This window comes from Camelus ferus, chromosome 3 (assembly GCF_009834535.1).
Source record: "Camelus ferus isolate YT-003-E chromosome 3, BCGSAC_Cfer_1.0, whole genome shotgun sequence".
Taxonomy (NCBI): domain Eukaryota; kingdom Metazoa; phylum Chordata; class Mammalia; order Artiodactyla; family Camelidae; genus Camelus; species Camelus ferus.
In genome coordinates, this window is record NC_045698.1 from 51090880 (window position 1) to 51111595 (window position 20716).

General features: G+C 43.1%; 1 protein-coding gene across 11 annotated transcripts in view; it reads left to right on the plus strand.

Annotated features, from left to right (window-relative positions):
* The window catches only part of PDE8B (phosphodiesterase 8B), a 287039-nt gene that overhangs the window by 77672 nt on the left and 188651 nt on the right, over window positions 1-20716 (plus strand). For 3 of the 11 annotated variants that reach the window (XR_004317839.1, XM_032474645.1, XM_032474639.1), the window contains exon 1: window positions 17395-17733. The exons of 6 other annotated variants lie outside the window; for them this stretch is intronic. Coding sequence is in view for 3 of the 5 variants with exons in the window: in XM_032474645.1 (XP_032330536.1) it covers window positions 17395-17733 (339 nt within the window). In the remaining 2 variants the exon portion in view is untranslated. Of the gene's footprint in view, window positions 1-16972; window positions 17734-20716 lie in introns of those variants that run through there. 2 more of the 11 variants (XR_004317842.1, XM_032474629.1) reach the window with 2 other exon arrangements.

The window sequence follows — 20716 nt, forward strand, 5'->3', positions numbered from 1 at the left end:
CTTGTTTCCCATCCTGTTTCTGACTAGGAAGCTAAGGAAGGGCAGTGCTAGATGAAAAGTCAAGTGTGTTGTGAATTGATCACCAGTCGGGATCGTGACCACGCCTGCTGGTGGGGCAGCTCCTCATCAGTTGCTGTTGGCCGGGCAGTGGTTGTGACGCACTTGTCATAGCCTGTGAATGCATCTCCTAAGTTTTAGCCTCTGATGTTTTCAGCTTTTCAATCAAGATACGTGCATTGTTGATAATACATGTCTTGAGTTTAATTGCTGATTAGGATGACTTCGGAAAGCTTACACTGTGATTTGGCATTGAGACAAAATTTATTGTTTTCACAGTTACACAGAGTCAAGGAAATAGAGCACAGAGTATAAATTTGATATTGATAAAGCAAATATTTGTCATTGGAAGAATGATGCAATTTCAGTTTAGTTTTCTTTGTTTTTTGGGGGTTTGTTTTGTTTGTTTTTGTTGCTTTTTTTTTTTTTTTTGCCAAGTGAGCTCTATGGAGAGAGAGCATTACTAAGAGCGGTTGAGCCATTTTGCTAAGAAAGTGGCCTGATAAATGCATTACCACTGCATGAGTTCTTTACTGTTGTATGTGAGTTAGGAGGCCATGGCTGATGAAATATTAGGAAAACAAAAGATTTTTCTAAGTTTTTAGGATCTTTTTTCTAGTTCCATTTATTTAGCATTTAAAAAAAAATTCAAGGCCATCTTCCTTGCAGTGGAATGCAATGTGAAGAGGAAGATTCAGTCCCTCACGTAGTCCTCATCAAATCCCCTCTGTTCTAAAAACCACACAAAAGATCCTCTTAGTAACCCAAGAGTGCTTCAGAAGCTCGGAGAGTTCTGGGTCCTATCCTGGCTGGTGGTGGGATGATATGAGGAAGACTGAGATAAATCATACTGACAAAAGTGTTTACTATGAGCCTCTTTGTCAAGCAAGCCATTGAATGGCATTTCTGCCTGAGGAGCATCATTTTGCAATACGTAGTTTTATGTCTCCAAGTGGAAACACTCAGTTTTATCTCAGAATGGCTTTTTCCAAGAGACAGTGGCCACCGAGATATTTTCACCATCTGTCTTTTGTTGAGCAGGCTTTTCTGGTTAAAGAAGGACATTTCAGACCTTTTCATGTGGCAGGCACCGAAGTTCCCAACATGCCGTCACTCACACTGTGGGAATCCGGGCTGTTGGAAAGGCCATGGCTCACGCATTGATCTCTGCAACAGCAGAACGTGTCCCGTGGCTGCAGGGATTGCACAAGAGGAAAAGAAGCAGGGACGTGGAGGGGAGTGGAAGGGGTTGGGGGAGGCTGTCTGGAGGAAGTGTAAAGCACTGTGTCCCCACCCTTTTGTACCACAGCACATAGAAGACAATGATGATTTTGTCTGGGAGGCCGGAGCTGGTGGACAAGGCTCTGTCTGCTCCAGGCCCTGCGTGGGTGGCCTGAGGGCTGAGAGAGCCAGCATCTTGTCATGCTGTGCTAGTTGAGTTAGGTGGTTGGTGAGGAAGCCCTGGTGGTAAGGATAGCCCTCAGGAAGAGGGAGGGAGGGATCCTGGATTATCCACCCCGCCTGCCTCAAACACCAGATGGCCTCCTGCCTTGGCCCACATGTAACTGGTCTTCCTGTTCCTCCCCAAGCCCTGCCTTTAGGGGCATATGTCTGCAGGATTTTTCTCCGTCTCTGTCCGCCCAGGATCTGGAGGCCAGAGAGAGCTGTAAGCGGCAGAGGAAGATGAAGGCAGCCAAGGATGGTTGCTTCTCCCCTCCAATTTCTCATCTCTAAAAGGAGCAGGTCTCCATTGTCCACGCAAGAAGTAATTACTGAGCGTCCCACACATGCCAGACAAAGTTTCTCTCCTCTTGGAGCTGACCTTCTGGTGGAGGGAGATGGTAAACAATGAGAGAGACAAAGAAAGAAAGCAAGTCAGAGGGCAGGATGTGCTGGGGAGAAGCTAAAGCAGGAAAGTGGGGTAAGGACTCCCTGAGATGGGGTGGGGGTCACAGGGGGCCTCCCTGGTAACATTTGAGGACTAAAGCATATGGGGAGTGAGCTGTGTGGATAGTTGGGAAGAGCATTTGAAGCAGGTGGAATAGCAGGTGCAAAGGCCCTGAAGGAGCAGTGTGTGTCCATATGTTCGAGGTGCAGAAGGAGGCCACGTGGCTGGAGAGAGTGAGCAAGGTATGGGCAGCAAAAGCTGAAGTCAGAGAGGTGGTGAAGGGCCAGACTGCTGAGGGCCTTGTCATCCGCTGTAGAGACTGAGCCAGAAGGGAGTGATGGAACCCGACTTCAGTGGTAGGAGGGTCACACTGGCTGCTGTACTGAGAGTAGGCTGAGGGGAGCTAGGGTGAAGCTGTGGTCAAAACAAAGGCCCACCTCCCCCTGGAAGCCTTTCCTTGTAACCAACCTTGAGTGCCCCTAAGTTAGTTTTCAAGGAGAAAGGTGGTTCATAGTTTGTTAGTGGAAAAGTCTTGCTCCAGATAAATGAACTGTAATCAGTGGACAGATGAGAACTAATGGAATCATTGGTTGCAGAAATTTATCTGATAAATGGGATGATAGAAAAAGAGAGAGAAGCCCACCATCCAAGGATTTGTTGCCAGTGCCAAGTAAGGCACAACCAAAAGCCCAGAGAAAGCAAGTCTTTCCCTAAAAGCCCAACTGACCCACAGCTGAGTGTGATGGAGGTGCCCCTGTGAGCGTGCTCTCACTCAGCGCCGCACTGTTGGTCTGGTTTCAGTGACTCCTTTCATTCGTGGTGTGAAAGTCGCACCATCGCTTCGGGTCTCATGCATGCACTGGCTGTCTGACCTGGTGGCCAAGGCCTTCTGCAGAATTTAAACAACTGCCCGTCTCTCAATACATCCTCCGGAAAGCTGTCACTCGGCTAAAGGTACATAGGCCCAAGAATAACATGATTAGTAAGGAATGATGAGTTTATTTTCTTGTGCTTGACACTCAGGTATATGGGTCATACCATAGTCTGGGCAGTTTAAACAACAGATGTTTATTTTCTCACAACTCTGAAGTCAAGAAGTCCAAGAGCAAGGTGGCATCAGGGTTAGCTTCTGGGAGGCTTCTCTTCATGGTTTGTAGATGGCTGCCTTCTCGCTGGGTCTTCATATGGCCTTTTGTTCTGTGCGCACACGGAGAGCTCTATGGTGTCTCTTCCACTTCTTATCAGGGCACCATTCCTCCTGGATTAGGGCCCCCCCTTATGACCTCATTAATCGTGATTACCTCCCTAAAGCCCTGTCTCCAAATACAGTCACATTGGAGGTTAAGGCTTCAACCTTTAAATCTGGGGGGCGCACGTCAGTCCATAACATCAGGCAAATGTTGCAAGTATTTTTTTAAAAATATAAACTTTATTGAGGTATAATTTATATACAATGAAATATATACCTTTAAAGTGTACAGTTAGCTGGTTTGGACAAGATATGTAATCGCAGAATATTCCCGTGAATCAGTACCGCTGTCTAGGTATAGAACAGTCCTGTCTTCCTATCCTGGGCACCTGCCCAGCCAGTTCTCAACCCGCCATAGACCTCAAGTAGCAACTATTCTTATTCTTTTCATTCCAGGAGGCTAGGTTTATCTTTCTTAGAATTTCATACCAATGAAATCATACACTTAGCCTTTTGTGTCTGTCTTCTTTCGTCCAGTGTTATGATTCTGAGATTCATCCATATTGCTGTGCGTATCAGTAGTTTGTCACATTTTATCATGGCATTGTGTTATGTTTTATGGATGTATTGCAGTCTGTTTATTCACCTGGTAATGAGCATTTGGGTTGTCTCCAGTTTGGGGCTGTTATTTTATTTTATTTTATTTTTAACATTTTTTAATTGAGTAATAGTCATTTTACAATGTTGTGTCAAATTCCAGTATAGAGCACAATTTTTCAGTTATATGTGAACATACATATATTCATTGTCACATTTTTTTCTCTGTGAGCTACCATAAGATCTTGTATATATTTCCCTGTGCTATACAGTATAATTTGTTTATCTATTCTGCATATGCCTGTCAGTATCTACAAATTTTGAAATCCCAGTCTGTCCCTTCCCACCCCCCGCCCACTTGGCAACCACAAGTTTGTATTCTATGTCTGTGAATCTGTTTCTGTTTTGTATTTATGGGTTTTTTTTTTTTTCAGATTGGGGCTGTTATTTTTAAGTAATGCTCTAGACAAGCCTCTGGGCATAGATTATCATTTCCCTTGGGTGAAGGCCTAAAAGTGAAATTTCATGGTTGTGTGGTAAGTATGTGTTTAATAAGAAACTGTCAGACTGTTTTCCAAAAGCGGTTGTACTAATTTACATTCCTGTCAGCTGTGCATGAGTTCTAGGTGCGCCACATCCTTGTTGTCACTTGGTATTGTCAGTGTCTCGCATTTTTAGCCATTTTAGTAGGTGTATAGTGATACCTCATTGTGGTTTTATTTGCATTTCACTAGTGACCAATGATGCTGAGTGTTGGTTTTTTTTTTTTTTAATGTGCTTACTGGCCATTTTAATGTCTTGTATTGTGAAGTGTCTCTTCCAAATTTTTTGCCCGGTTTTTAGTCGTTACTTGTCTTTTGGTTATTGATTTAAGAATTCTTTACATATTCTGGATACAAATTTTTGAATATATATTTCTTCATTTATAAGTCTTCATTTACCTTCATTTTTTAGATGATATTTTTCCTGCCTACAGGTTGATAGTTTTCTTCTTTTAGCACTTGAAAAATATCCCTCCCTTTTCTTCTGAATTTTATAGTTTCTAATGAGAAGTATATCCTTCCTATTTTTTTCCCCTCTGTATTTATTATGTCCTTTTTCTCTGGCTCCTTGTGAGATTTTCTTTATATCAGTATTTCCAGAAATTATATTGTGTCTTGGTATGGTTTGCTTTTGATTTATCCTTTTTGAGATCTGTTGGATTTCTTAGATTTGTGAATCACTGAGGCTCTGTTAATTTTCCTTTTGCTTTTTTCTCCTTTTGCTTTAATGTGAACAGTTTTAATTAGAATGTCTTCTAGTTCATTGATCTTTTTTCCTACAGTGTCTAATATGTTCTTAGTCCTATCCAGTGACTATTTCATTTCAGAACTTGTATTTTTCATTTCTAGAATTTCCATTTGATTCTTTTAAAAAAATCTCTTCTTTTTTAAAATTTCTCTTCTTACATTGTTTATGTTTTCCTTTCAATACCTGGACAATAGTTATAAGAATTCTTTTAATATTTTTTATCTGCTAATTCTAATATTTCTCTTATATCTGTTTCCATTACTGATCTTTCTTATGATTATTGACCATATTTTCGTACTTAGCATACCTAATAATTTTGATTGTATGTTAGACATTTTGAACATTACATTGTTGAGTGTTTAGATTTTACTGTCTCTAAAGAATACTGGGTTTTGTTTTGGCAGACAATTAAGTTAATTTTGGTTCAGTTTGATTCTTTAAAGGATTTTTTTTTAAGTTTTTAAATGTATGTATGGAGTAGTCTTTTCTAAGCATTCTTTAGCCTTAGTATTTATTAAAGCATGACCCACTGGGTTTTCTACTAATTCTTTGAGTGATCACCAAGGACTTTCTACTCTGGCTACTGAGAACTTGGATGGCTCCCAGTTCTTCGTGAGCTCTGAATTGTTCAGCTTACTGCTTTCCAGTCACTCTCTTCCTGGTCTGTGGAATGTCACCCTACTCATGCATGTCTTAGTATTTAGTAAACTTCCAAGTGTCCCTCAGTGCTCCTTGTATAGACAGCTTCCTCTTTATGAACCTCTGTCCCATGAGTTCCAGCCATATGAGCCTCTCCAAACTCTGATTTCTGTTACCTCAAATCAGTGACACCCCTGGACTCTGCCTGGGACTCCGTCCCTGCTCCAAGGTGTGAGTGTGTCTCCAGAGGTGAAGCTGAGGTAATGTTGTAAACCTCATCTGTTTCCCTTCTCTCAGGGGTGACAGTCTAGAGCTACCTAGTGTTCAGTATCTGGAAATAGTTGTTTCATGCATTTTATCTGTTTTTTAAGCTGTTAATGGAAGGAGGATAAATTTCTTCATTATAGCTAGAAATAAGTCCATGCTACAAATATTTATTCATAATCCTACAGAAAAGGTTGCCATCTTGAAATGCTATTCTATTTGAAGATATACTCTGAGATGTTTTGTGTTCTTTTTTACATTCTTATGTAATTTAAAATATAAACTATGGATATTGCAAAGAAATTTGGAAGAACTGCACTACATTGTTTATTTATTGTTGCAACATTGTCTGTATTCCCACAGCGGTCCCTGTGACTGCCCGTTCTCCTTTTCCCACACACCCACTCCTAATAGAACTCCTATGACTTTTTGATACAGTATTTAGGCTCTGAAATGGCTCTCAGACCTTTCCCAGGGAAAACTTCTAAGCCTCTCATAGCTGGAGTTCTAAGAATGGCCATTCAAGTCTTGCTTCCTGCATTTCCTGAGAATAGAGGTTACTTGAAGATGTGCCATCTCTAACTCACTATTATATATGTGTTGTACTTGTACATTTAGGCAAATATATTAGAACTACAGTAAATGTGGGAATTTATGCCACCTGAATTGTAATAAACTGAATTTCTTACAAAATTTTCTGCAATTTAGTGCTTAAAATATCTTATAAATGTGTAGAGTTTGTGGCTGGGCTCTATCTCTCACAGCAGTGCTAAGAGAAGGAAAATCTTAAGTCCTGGTTTTATACCTTAATTTAACACATGAGGCAGTTCTCATACTACAGTTCTCCTAATGTGTCATTTTCATTTTTAAAGTCTAGGGCTTTTTTTTTCTTTTAAGTTGATTTTTATGTTGGAAATTTCAAAAGATCCCCCATTAAGAAGGATCTGAATCTTATCTTTTATTTTTATTTTTTTAACATTTTTTATTTTATAATAATTATACAATGTTGTGTCAAATTCCAGTGTAGAGCACAATTTTTCAGTTATACATGAACATATATATATTCACTGTCACATTTTTTCTCTGTGAGCTACCATAAGATCTTGTATATATTTCCCTGTGCTATACAGTATAATCTTGTTTATCTGTTCTACATTTTGAAATCCCTGTCTATCCCTTCCCACCCCCCGCCCCCTTGGCAACCACAAGTTTGTATTCTATGTCTATGAGTCTGTTTCTATTTTGTATTTATGTTTTGTTTGTTTGTTTGTATTTTTTTTATTTTAGATTCCACATATGAGCGATCTCATATGGTATTTTTCTTTCTCTTTCTGGTTTACTTCACTTAGAATGACATTCTACACTGCTGGTGGGAATGTAGTGTGGTGCAGCCACTGTGTAAAACAGTATGGAGATTCCTCAAAAGACTAGGAATAGACTTATCATATGACCCAGGAATCCCACTCCTGGGCATATATCCAGAAGGAACCCTACTCCAAAATGACACCTGCACCCCAATGTTCATAGCCGCACTATTTACAATAGCCAAGACATGGAAACAGGCTAAATGTCCATCAACAGATGATTGGATAAAGAAGATGTGGTATATTTATACACTGGAATGCTATTCAGCCATAAAAAACTCCTGAATCTTATCTGTTAGATCTCGGTGAGAAATGCAGTATGTATAGCTTAAACCATATATCTATATATATTTAAGTATATATATATTTTAAAAGGCTATGTAAGATTTTTATAACATATAAAAGTTTGATGATTCCATGCTTAGGAGAAATCAAGTAATTTCTTAGCAATGCTAGGTGGAAGTTCAGGTTAATGGTGAACAGAAAGATGTTGAAAGATTTCATACCCAATATAGGAGAAGAGAAGCATATAGAGATACATACTACATACAGGACTTGTACACAGAGACAAAGCATGTAAAGTACAGCACTTACATAGTAGGCCACTTCCTAAATGGTAGCCATTGTTATTATATTGTTATTCAGCCAGTGTTATGAAAATAATTTTATTTGCTTTGTTGTACTTGCACTGGATGGAGTTCACACTTTCTTTCTCCTCCCATTCCCTAAGATACTGCTTCCTAGAACTTTATTTATGATTCCTAAAAGTTAGTGGACTTTTGTCTTCCTAGGCTTGAACACTATATTAAAAAAAAGAAAATCAAGTGCTCTTCTGGGCATTTATATAGTTCTTCTGGTGTGCATTTAAATATGCAGTTTACTTCTATAAGTTCCCCCACTTCCGCCGCTTCCACTGCCCTGCCATGCCACGTTCCCATGTCTCAGAAAGGGTGAAGATCTTGAAAACCTGTCCTTAGAAGTCCCTGGCTTGGAGAGGCATCCCTGAAACCCCCAACTTGACAATTCTTACACTTTGCCAGATGATAGTGCTTTGCGGCATTGCTTTGTGCAATGAAACTGTGCATTCAGGTTCGTGCACAAGTTGTATTATGCTTCAGAAAATAACACAGGGAAGGGTGTTTTTTGTTGTGTTGCTATTTTTGTTTTGTTTGTTGTTTGCTGTTACTATTTTGTAATGCCTGACTTTATGTAGACCAGTGGTTTTCAAAGTGTGACCTGGCATCAGTAGCAACAGCATCGTTTGGGAATCAGTTACGAATGAGAGTTTTCAGACCCTGCATTCCGGGTTTTTGGCAATTCTGTTGTATGCTAAAGTTTGACAGCTGCTGGTGTGGAGAGCCCCGGAAAGGCTCCTATATCTGACTTAATTTATTATAAGCCACATCATACGAGGTATGAAGAAGTAATCAGTCATGCCCCCAGCTGCTGTTGCCTTGGAGATGTTTAATGGTGTAACACGGGAGATGCCACTCTGCTGAGCAAATGTCAGACTCTAAGAAGGAAGAGACTTTCTGCCAAAAGCCTTTGAGAACACCTCCTTTCACAGCCCCAGCAGCCAAAGGGAGAAGATTAAGACATCACAACTACAGAAGTTGCTAACACAGGGCCCTCGGGCTGAGCTGCAGCCTTGAGGGAACTTTAGCTAGTTAAGAGGTGAAATCCCAGGGCTCAAAAGCTGTTCGCAAAGCAGAAGTATCAGAAGACTGAATTTAGCAATCTGGACGTGAAGCACGAGACTCATATCCCTGTGTAGACCAGACTGCAGGGAAGCCCAAGGAAGTCTTGGCAAATAGACTATTTTCTTAGAGAGAGAGAGAGAGAGAGAGAGAGAGAGAGAGTGTCTCTGCTGTCTCTTCCTTTTCTTATAAGGATACCAGCCCTACTGGATTAAGGCCTCATCCTCATGACCTCATTTAACCTTAACTACCTCCCTAGAGGACCTGTCTCCAAATACAGTCACCATGGGGATTAGGGCTTCAACATACAGATTTGTGTGGGGACATAATTCAGTCCATACCAGTCCTTCTTGAGTATGTAGTCAGATTCATTGCAGTAAAACAGCACTTTTAAGGTACAGTCTTACTGAGAAACCTCGGTGATCCCCAATGACTAGAATTTTACCAAACTCCTTGGTCTGTCATTCGGTTCCCTGGTGGGTGCAAGCCTCCTTTGTCAGCCAAAATCACGCTGTCCTCGTCCCCGATGCCACACACCTCTTGAATATCCTACTTCACTGTTCTTCAGGCATGCGGTGTGTATTCCCACCCCCAGGCCTCTGCTCACATATTCTCTCTGGAATGTCCTCTTTTCCACTTATTCAAATACCGCCCTTTCTTCTAAGCACCACACTCTCTCTCCTCAGTGACATCTTCTGCATCACTTCCACCCACAGCAGTCTTTCCCTCTGGGCTGGGATTATTTTCTCAAAGCAAGTGTTAACTCCCTCTCTCTCCCTCTCTCTCTCTCTCTCTCCCCCTCTGTGTGTGTGTGTGTGTGTGTGTGTGTGTGTGTGTGTGTGTGTGTGTGTGTTCCTGATGGAGCTGTCTGAGAGTGGGTACTGAGGTGTTCCTTTTTTGTGTCCCTCACAGTGCCTGGCACTGGTGAGGTGCTCAGTGTTCTCACTGTGTGGATGGGTGGATGGATAGATGAAAAGAATGACATTCCTTTGATAAGGTTTTTTTGAGAATCTTCATTTACATGCCATCACCTCTGAGAAAACATCCACAGCCTCCGTGTCTCTATCACATCAGCGTATTTTAAATCCCTATACAAGCTTCACCACTACCAGAGAATTTTATTGTTTGTTTACCCTTCTCATCCCCCCATAGTATTCTAAACTCTATAGAAGAGACTGTTTCTTTCTTGTTTCCCAGTGCCTAGTTAGTGTCTGATACATGGTAGCCCCTCAGTAAATATTTGAATGAATGAACGAATGAATGAATGACTTTAGCATCATCTACTGTAATGGACTCTTTTGGAGCCTAGCAAAGTGTGTGTACAAGTAAGGAGGGTCTGCTTAGGAAACTGAACCTTTTCTATTACCCATGAGGTGTTGAGGAAATGTCACACTAATTTAGAAACAAATGTGCTTTGCTTTATATATTGTATATCTTAAGTCAAATCAGAGTGAACAAATAACTGTACTCTGACTTAGAATACCCAAAAAACTCAAAATCCTATAGAAGAGTATTCAGAAAGCCATGCAGTCTACTATTTTTTTTAAAAAAGCTAATGTTTAATTATTTGGCAAACACAAGTTTATTTTGCAAGACAGTAGATGCGTTTTCTAAATCTAGATTTTTCATATGAGGAGTTTCCTTAAGGGTGGTGGAAACTACGGTGACTTCCACTATATGTAGGAGAAGTTTCAGGGTCTTCCATTTTCTGTCTTCTTTCTTCCAGTTTTACCATCCTCACCTCAGGAGACGCTGTCTACATATCTCCTTTCTCACTGTCTTCTGGATCCACCAAGGTGAATTCTGCCTCTGTCTCTTTGCTCATGCTGTTCCCTTCACTTGGAAAGCCTTTCTGGTTTAGGTCCAGCTGTCATGTTCCCTTCTCCAGCAAGTCTTCCCCAATTGTCATAACTACGAAAAAGAACTGCCAGTACCACTCATTTTTCTCTCATGCCTAGAGTGTCAACTCATGTATAATGCTCTGACATGTCTTGTGTGTACGTCCTCTCTCCCTGATTGCTCTGGAAGCTCCTTTGGAGTAGGACTGAGCCTTGTGTTTCATTTGTATATCCTTTTATGCCTGATACTATTGTGAAATGTGTTTGTAAGATTTTTGGAAATCTCTCACAGCCTGACTATTTAAATCAGGAGAATTCTGAGGACGGGTAGCAAGAGGATTCTGAAGTCTCCTGTCCAGAGCTGATCCAGACCTTCCCTGTGGTGTTCTTGTTAGTAGGAAGGTCAGATCACTTTTGATTACCTAGATTCAGGGCCCAGTGCTCAGTGGATTCCATGTTTGACGATGTTAACCGAAGGTGGTCACAGGTGGGCTGAATCCCTTCCTACCTCATCTCTTTTTGCGTATTCTACACCTGGCATGTGGAAACTATTCTATGGGCCAGATCACCTCCTAAATTTCATTTGGTCTGTGGCAAAAGGTCCAAGATGTGATACACTTACAGTTAAACATACAATTTGTTTTTACACCATTAAAAGAGCTGTATCTGTAAAGCCACCTGGTAGGAGTGTTTCACTATGAAAGCAATTCCTTATGTCTTTCTTTGTCTCTCACTTTCTTTTAGTCTCTGTTCCTTTATGTCTCTGTGCATCTGGTTTTGTAAGTATTTCCTTTGTACATTACAGAGAAATTTGTAACAAAAACAGAGAAATTAATTTCTGACTCTCTCCCTTCTTTAATTTTTTTCCATCCTTTACCTTCTGTCTGAAAGACAAAAAAATCATTGGAAGTCCATAAAAGAAAATATACTTAGCTAAAATACTTTTGAGGGGAAATTAAGAAACATTATGCTCATTCATCTACATTGTTTTTGTATTGACTAAAATATTATTTTCATAAAAAGAAATCTGTTGTGCTCCAGTTTCTTATCTATATCACTTTACATTCACTTATGAACCTTAACAGATAGACATGCATTTTCCATAGTTGCAATTAATCTAGATGAGCTATGTAGATTTAATCTCTACACATTTAAATAGTGGTATTCTTACCAATAGTGTAGTTTGTTGAGCTATTCCGTGAGTGTTTGCTGTTTGGATTATCTCTGTTTTCATCATCGTAAATAGCACTGCTACAAACATCTTTGTATAAATTATTGTTTCATTCTTTTGGCTTTTTCTAATGTATATTATCAAAAGGAAGATTATCAGGTCATGGCATTCACTGACTTTAAAAACTGAAAACATAGAAACTAAAACTCTGCTTAATAAAGAAAAAAGCCTCAAACCCCTTAAATTTGAGTTATAACAGTTAAAAGAAGAGAAAGGAAGAAAAGGAAGAAATGAGAAAAAATCATTCATTAATTCAACAAATATTTCAGCATCTACTCTATGCCAGGCACTGTTCTAGGGATTTGGGATCCATCAGTGAATAAGAAACAAAAAAACCCCTGCCCTAATAGTGCCTATATTCTAGTGGGGGAAGATAGACAAAAAACATGATAATAGATGAGCTAATTATATATTAAGTTGGAAAGTGATAAGAAAAGAAATGGAATAAGAAAAACAGCAGATGGAGAGGAATCAGGAATGGTAGGGGACAGTGGAGGGATATGGGTTGTGATTTTAAACAAGAGTTGTCGAGAAGGCAGCGTTCGAGCAGAGACTTAAGGGAAGTGAGGAAGTTAGCCACATTCTTTTAAAAATTAATTTGTTAATTAATTGAAGTAGTTGATTTACAATGTTCTGTTAGTTTCTGGCATATAAATAGTGACTTAGTTGTACATACATATCTATTCTTTTTCATTATAGGTAATTAGAAGATACTGAATGTTGTTCTCTGTGCTATATAGTAGGTCCTTGTTGTTTGTCTATTTTATACATAGTAGTGTGTGTATGTTAATCCCAAACTCCTAATGTATTCCTCCCCCACCGTTTCCCATTTAGTAACCACAGTTTGTTTTCTACGTCTGTGTAACCATGTCCTTTTTGATGAACGGCATAACGGGCAGAGGGAAGGGCACCTGGCTAACACTGTTAGTCTCCTGGAGAAACAGCAAGGAAGTCAGTGTGACTGGAGCAGAGAGAATGAGGGTGAGAGGGAAGAGGGCTCAGAAAGGCTAGGCAGGGGCCACAGCAGGTAGGATCTTGTAGGTTCTTATACGGATTTCGGCTTCTATGCTAGTCCCCAAAAGAGGCTGTGGAAAGACTACACTGGACTCACCTTCTTTGAAAGGGTAGATGTTGGACCTGTCCTTGACCCCTGCATCCAAGTCTCTGGGATGGGATGATCAGGGAGCTGTTGTGTTCCTGACCAATTCCTCAGGGTGATTCTAACGTGCATTTAAGTGGAGGACTTCTTTTTCAGTTCAAAAATGCCACGATTCTAAATTTGAAATAATTTAATAAAAGAAAGTAAAAATTTCACAGCATCCCCGAATGCTGGTGATTTAGAGACTTTGGAGATGAGGTAGGAAATTGAGGCCCAGAGGTTAAGTGACTTGCCCGAGGGTACACAGCTATAAAAGGCAGCACTAGTTTCAGATGCGCCCTCTCACTCTCAGTTCAGTGAACCCTCTGCTGTGCCAGGCTACCTAATAAACTGTATCGTTTCACTTGTCAGGTGGTTAGATTTCCAATAAGCTCCACCATTAGGAATATAATTTGAATTCAGGGCTCTGTAAGGTTGATTGGTTGATTAAATGTTTGATTGTCTAAAGATTAATCAGAAAGCTGCTATTGTTCTAACCTTTATGGTTAAGAATCACTCAAAATGTATTCATCACATTTTCTTCTTCTTTAGAGGAATTCTGAACGAGTTATACCAATTTAGAGTGGGAAAGGACCTTAATTGTTCAGGGTCTTGCAGTGCTTCTGGGTCATAATTCTGAAATAAAGCTCTTACTTGACATCAGTATAAAACACACAAGCCGTTCAGCTGACCTTGGACATTTCTGAGGTTTAGAAGACATTTCTGATTTAGTTTGCTTTTTGATTTGTTTCTTGGACATTGGCTGTAGCTAAATATTTTTCACTTAATTCAATTTTTTTTGGTAATGTTGGCTTTTCTGGCTTCATTCTGTAACTGGAGCCTACGTTTTATCTGCAACGTCTGAGCTCGTAGACTTTGCTGTTATCCTGGATGCACTGAAATTGTGACATGGGAATTGGTCCAGAAATCACTTACGTGAGCAAGAACTCGGGCCTCGGAGCTTAAGTCAGGGAACAATTTCAGTTCAACTGTTTCTCTTCCACCTGCACGCTTCTGCACGTTTCAGGGGCCCGATCTGTCCCAGAAGTGGGGGGGGGGGCAGGTTACACATTCCCACTGAGAACACTTGGTGGAGATTTTGAGGATATGTTATTTTTTTCTTTCCACTGAGCCAGAATTGGCAGGGGAAGCTGTGTCTGAGGAAGGTACTGAAACTATTGGCAGCTCGGGAGGAAAAATTTATACCTGGTGCATTGCCCCCCATTCCCTCTTCATTTCCTACGGAAGAGTCGCATTCAGTGAAAGACACTGTTGCCCATATGAAATGGTCAATTAACTATTAAATTAAATTACTAAAGCCGCTCAGTCCTGTTCAGTAGCCACCTGGAGGTTATTTACCCTCTTAAGGCTTTTTTTTTTTTTTTTTAGAAAGTTCAACCTAAATTTGCTTCTGCATGACTTGTCCCTTCATGACTCAGCCCCTAATGTTCTCCACCAGAAGATTGGTTGTAATTTTTGATTTATCATAGTCTTCCTACCTGCAAAGCCTCAGTGAGTGACTGGCCCTTTTCTCTGGGAGGTTTCATCATAGTAACCACATTCCTAGAGAAAACTGAGAAAGTCGACATGGGGCATGAGAATTAGCCTGGCTCTAAGTGTCAAGAAAGGCTGCCCTTGATGGGTAGCTGCATGGAGGATAATGACTGAAATGGAGTCTGTCAGGGAAGCATAGAGCAGCTTGAGGGATGGTTGACTCCTCACTTAACATGGCATCAGGGAATGGGAGGGAGACTAGTCCTTTTGGAATTTGACTCTGATGATGTTTGTCCGGATTCTGAATGGTCCCTTGGAAGGAGAGAAGATGGCAGCCGTCAGGCTTAGGCCTATTTCAAATGAATGACTGTCCCTAAAGCTCAGTCTTGACCGTTGAATGTGATATTCTTGTCAGCATGGATAGGGAGAAGGAAGCATGGACCCGGCAACCTGGAAGGGAATTGTGGTCAAAGCTATGATGCTGGTCAAGGACTTACTCCTCCAGCTGAGCGAGTGGTTTCAGCAGAACGTCCTCAGCACAGCTGTCAGTCTCATAAGGGGACTGCCTCAGCTGAAAAGGGTTACCTGGCCTGCAAGTAACTGCTGACTCATGTGAGGGTATAAAGGCCTCCTAGACCCAATTCAGCACAATTCTGAAGCATCATCCAGCTCCAGAATTTTCCCTGCAGGGGTCCCTGAGGCTTTGAGGGAGACTGGATCCTCACTCAGTTTCTCCTTCTTCTCAATCTCCGCCCTCTCTCCCTGCTTTCCTCCCTCTCTTTTCCTTCCAGATATTGATTCTAAGAATGTGTGCTAATAAACCTTCTGCTTGCTAAACACCATCTCAGAATCTGCCTCTTGGGGAGCCCAACGTGCATGGAAATTCTATGAGCCATTTGCCTGTCTGTTAGAACAGATAGCATGCACGTTTTCTGCATTAACTAGAGAGAAACTTCATCACATCATCATTTTTTTAAAGAGACCAAAAGGTGGAAAGTTGTACACAAACTGAGAAGAGAAACAGAAGACGTAGGTTACTTAGATTAGGTTAGTTCTCTCTCCTCCGTGTACCTGAATTTGGGATTTGGGGTGACACCTTGTTTCTCTAAGAAGGTTAGAAGCTGCCCTTTGGAGTCTTCATCCAGTTACTCCCAAACTTGATATTATGCGGCAAGAAAGGACAGGAAGAACCAAAGAAGTTATTTCAAATTGGATAGTTCTTTGTGCTTTGCACTAGGACTCTGTATTCGTGCCTTTGATCTTATAAGCAACTGTGATGAGTCTTTCCTTGGGCCATCCCATTTCTCCTCTGTGACACTGTAGCAGCAGGCAGGAATCACTCAAAGAACCAATGAACACATGGGCAGCGGTGCCTCGGGCTCTAACTCAGATTTCACATGAGGAGGATGGTAAGTAGCCTTCTTCTGAAGGTATACGTACTCTCCTTGCGTGAAGCTATGCGTGCCTTAAACGGGGCAGTGAGCGGAGGCAGTTTTGACTGTCCAGCCTGGAGTTATGAGGAAGAGCAGTTGACAGTGGGAGGCTGGATGGAGTAGAAGCCAGGAGGAAATTTTAGTGACACCCAAGGAAGAGGTGAAAACTCTGGAGGAGAAAGCCAAGAACCACGCGGACGGCATCTTTTTGTTCTTTCTTTGGCTCTTGGGGAATTTGTGTGTTTAAGTGCTTCGTCCTCTGCAGGGCCTCCCCTCCCTTGGCATGACCTCCAGAGGATGAGTAGACGTGGACTGGACTTCTGAAGACTGGGTCGCCATCCAGCTCAGCATTCAGAGTGTGGGGGGAAGGAGGGGACGACAGAGGCACGAAGTCTCTCCTTAATGCTCTGTACTGGGCGGCGAGCAAGTCAGACGGGTGGGCTGGGGCTGGAGGGTCCCTACAGGACGTTCTGGTGTTTGGCACAGGGATGTTACAGCGTGTTCGTGAAAGGCCAGAGGCTCATTGCAGTGCACCTCAGGCTACAGCTTGCGGTGTGTGCCACGAAGGGAAGAGGGACTAGGGCAGCGGAGAGCGGCCCGGGACGGGTGCAGAGGGACGAGGCCTCTGGACAGCGGAGGAGGGGAGAGCGCCGAGGCGCAGTGCCCGCTGCCGCGCCCGCGGCGGACACGCTCTGTCCAGCCCGGGAGAGCGCGGGGAGTGGCGGGCGGGGCCGAGGGGCGCATCGGGGCCCGGGAGGCGGCGGCCGCGGGGCGGGGGCGCCGCGGAGGAAGGCGGGTGGGAGCGAGGGAGGGGGACGCGCGCGGACTGAAAGTAGGGAAAGAGGTGCAGGCGGGCGGCGCTCTGGCCTGGGGGCCGCGGGAGCCCGACGAGGTCGAGCTGGGCGGCGGCGCTGGCCGAGCGGAGCCGAGGGCGGAGGGGAGGGCGGAGGCACGGGGAGCGCGTTTGGGGCGCCGCGGCGGGGAGGGTGGCGGCCGCCGGTGCGCGCGGGGCGCTGTGTGTGCGCGCTCCCCTGCTCGGGAAGGAAGATGGCCCAGAAGGGAAAGTTGGGGTGACGCGCGCAGCCCCGGGAGGCTCGGCGGGGGGCGCCGCGGCGAGCCCGACGGAGAGGCGGCCAGACAGGCCGAGGGGCGCGCGGTCCAGGTCCCGCCGCCTCCGCCGCCGAGGCGCCCGCCCCCTCACTGCAGGTGGCGCGGCGGCGCTGGGGCCGGGCGGCCCGGGGCGCGGGCGGGCGCGCTGGGGAGCCCGGCCGAGGGATGGGCTGCGCCCCCAGCATCCACGTCTCGCAGAGCGGCGTGATCTACTGCCGGGACTCGGACGAGTCCAACTCGCCCCGCCAGACCACCGGCGTGTCGCAGGGCCTCGCGGCCCCCCTGCACGGCCTCTTCGTCCAGACCGACGCCGCCGACGCCATCCCACCGAGCCGCGCTTCCAGGCCCCGCGGCGCCACCCGCGTCCGCAGGGCCCGCGCCGAGCTGGGCAGCGGCAGCAGCGCGGGCTCCGCAGCCCTCGCCGCGACCACCTGCAGGGGCCGGAGGCGCCACTGCTGCAGCAGCGCGGAGGCCGAGACCCAGACCAGCTACACCAGCGTCAAGGTAAACGCCGGGCGCCGACGCTGGCTGGTGGGGGGCCGCCCGCCCCGTCCGGCGGGGCTCGCGCGGGTAGGGGGTTCCGGCGGAGTTGAGTGGCCGTGATGCGGTTGTTTTGGTGAGGTTGTCACTAAAGAGGAGTTTACTTTTCATTTGTGGAGGGTGACTAGGGCCCAGGAAATGCGAGCAGAAAAGACCCCTGGAGGGGTCCTGGGAGCTGGTTCTGGGAGACAGGGTCGAGAAGGGAAGCAGGTGGGCTGGTCCGTTTCTCATCGAGTGGGGGAATGCCTGGGCACTCAGGAGGAGGAGTGCGTATAACGGAGAGCGTTCAATGGCGAGTCCCATTGAATGAAATCTGAGCTCCGGGCTGGATTTGCATGCCTGGTAGGTGAATGGTGCATACCCGGTGCAGGGATACTATAGTGCCCTCGTGTTCAGATTTTTACCTGGGGAAACCAGCCAGGCTGCGAGGAGTCTTAGCCACAGGGACCGTGTGTAGGATTTGTGAATAAATGAGAGAGTTTCTGTTTTGGGGAAGAGATGGAGGAAGGGAACGGAGGTTGAGGATCTGAGTGGAACCTGTTGTTTGTTACTTCTTTGGGTTGGCTGCATCTTGGACAGAATTGAGAGAACCGGGCAGTGAGTTTGGAGGATCAGCTGAGCTATAGTGAGGGAAGTGGCTTCCAGTGCAGTGCAGCTGTCTGAAGATGAAGATTCATTCTACACATACATCTTATCTTTCAGGAGAGTGGAATTTTGAAGAACTAGAAAAAAATTAAGTGATTAAAGCAGTCACTACATGTATCTTAATGCCAGAAGAAAAATGGTTATTTTAACGATGCTCTCCTGTGTATTCTCAAAACACTATTAAATTCAAGAGGTTTTTCTTTGTGTAAATCTAGCCACTGGGCCTTTTATCCTTATAGCAAACAGAAAGACAGTAGCACATCCCACAGTCCAGAGGAAAAGAAATACATCTCTATGACTGTTAATGTTAGAGTCACAGCTTTTACATGCTCAGTAAGATACCAGGATCCCTTCCCTGGATTATTTGGTAAAGGCACAATTGTTATGTTTAATATTTGAAAAGTTATTCAACAATTGGCTTAGTGTGAGGAGGCTCCTGGTCTTCCTTGGATAAAGTCAGCTCTCAGTGGAGGGGTGAAGAGAAGGGTGACATGTGCTCAGTTTGGAAGACCGAAAGATTCTTTTAGTGAGCTTAGTTTAACAGCATCTGACTTTGTAATATGAAGCTTAACTGATGTTTATTTACAGTTAGGGAGTTTCTCTGGTAATAATCATATGATACGATAATGTAATCATCATTATAAGAAAAATACCATTTATTGAGCACCTACTATGTGCCAGGTGTATGCTTCTTTTCTAGCTTTTGAGTGTTAACTGTATAATAATAGAATATCTGAAAACTAGAGACCTGGATTCATGACAGTACAACCTACCAGTTGAATATTTGTTATAAAGGCGTGTGCTGAACACTTTATTTTTCTTTTGTCAAGTTTTCCCCCCTACACTGGCTCATGTAAAGTTACCATTAGGAGCAATTTCAGGGGAATAAAATGTTATATTTAGTGAAATAATTCAATTGGAATGCTATCGCTAAAGACCATCCTTTTGCCTTCTGGTTGAAAAGGAAATTTGAAGACATGAAGCAGTAGTTCAGAATTGTGACAGCTTATGAACTCTGTGATACTCATTTTGGTTGCTTAAGAGAAATTGTGTATTTTTGCCTTTCAGAGTAGCACGAATCCCGATTTAGTACCTGGCAACTCCAGCTACTCCATGTTTGTTCAAAGAAAGAAGGAATAATGAATGAACTCCTTCTCTATGTTTTACTACTTCCCTCAGGAGGCTACTTAGAGACCAAATGGAGTGAAAACTGGAGGGAAATGAGTCCCAATTATTAGCAGCTAGTCTGAACTTGTATAAACGTCATTGCTACTTGGCTGGCGTGTTAAAAAAGCTTGACCTGGATAGGAATTTAACTTACTTCACTTTATCAACAGGATTTCCAAATAAGAGCCTAATTCATTCCAACCCATTAGGAATGCTAGGAATAAAACTCCTGGTTGGGTTCACTTGACACTAATGTGCATGTGTAGCACTCCAAAACTGTAGACTTGAAATTAAATTTGAGACCAGCATTATTATTTATGCAAATCATCCAGAATTATTATCACAGAATTGCTCTAATATATTTAATAGTATCCTTTTAGGGCTTGCAACTCAGTGTTACAGTATCTTTTTCAATTTTCAGGTTTCATACTCTTGTGGATGAGATAATTTTATAAAAATATTAACTTTCATTTTTTTTTTTTTCAGTAAGAATTCTTCCACCTTAAGAGTTTGAGATAGTTGCTAGTCATTCTCCACCTCCCCCACCCCACTCCCTTTTTCAAAATGGTCAGGTGGAAAAGTAAAGTCTTTGCCATTTGGTCTTGTTTACAGTGGTGTGGGGTTGTGATAGGTTTTTTTTTTTAATTTCCTCTTTATACATCAATTATAAACCATATCTTCATTATCTCCTTGGTCTCTGTTATTCCCGAGAGCAGAAATGTGTGCTTGATCTCTTTTGCTCTTTTCTAGCAATAATTCATCTCATTAGGCTTTTAGAATGATGAAGCATTATGATGTCAAACGTGATGTCGACAGGAACCTTCCTGAATACCTAATTTACAAAAAAATGATAAACATTAATAATTCATGTGCAGTACAATGATATCATACAGGTTTCCATTTCTGGTAAGAAGTTAGATTTGTCTTCCAATTGCTGTAAAAATGCAACTTACTAGCAATTTGTCTCCCTCTTGTTTGCCTTTTTAAAAATAGTTCTCCAACAGGAGAATCCTGCAGAATGCTCACTCCTGGTATTGTGCCAGTTTTGTAATTCTTGTTCAGAAATCCTGAGAGGAGATGGTTGAACCTCTCTCTGGGAAGATCCAGGAATTCTGACAGGCCTTCTTTTCTCATC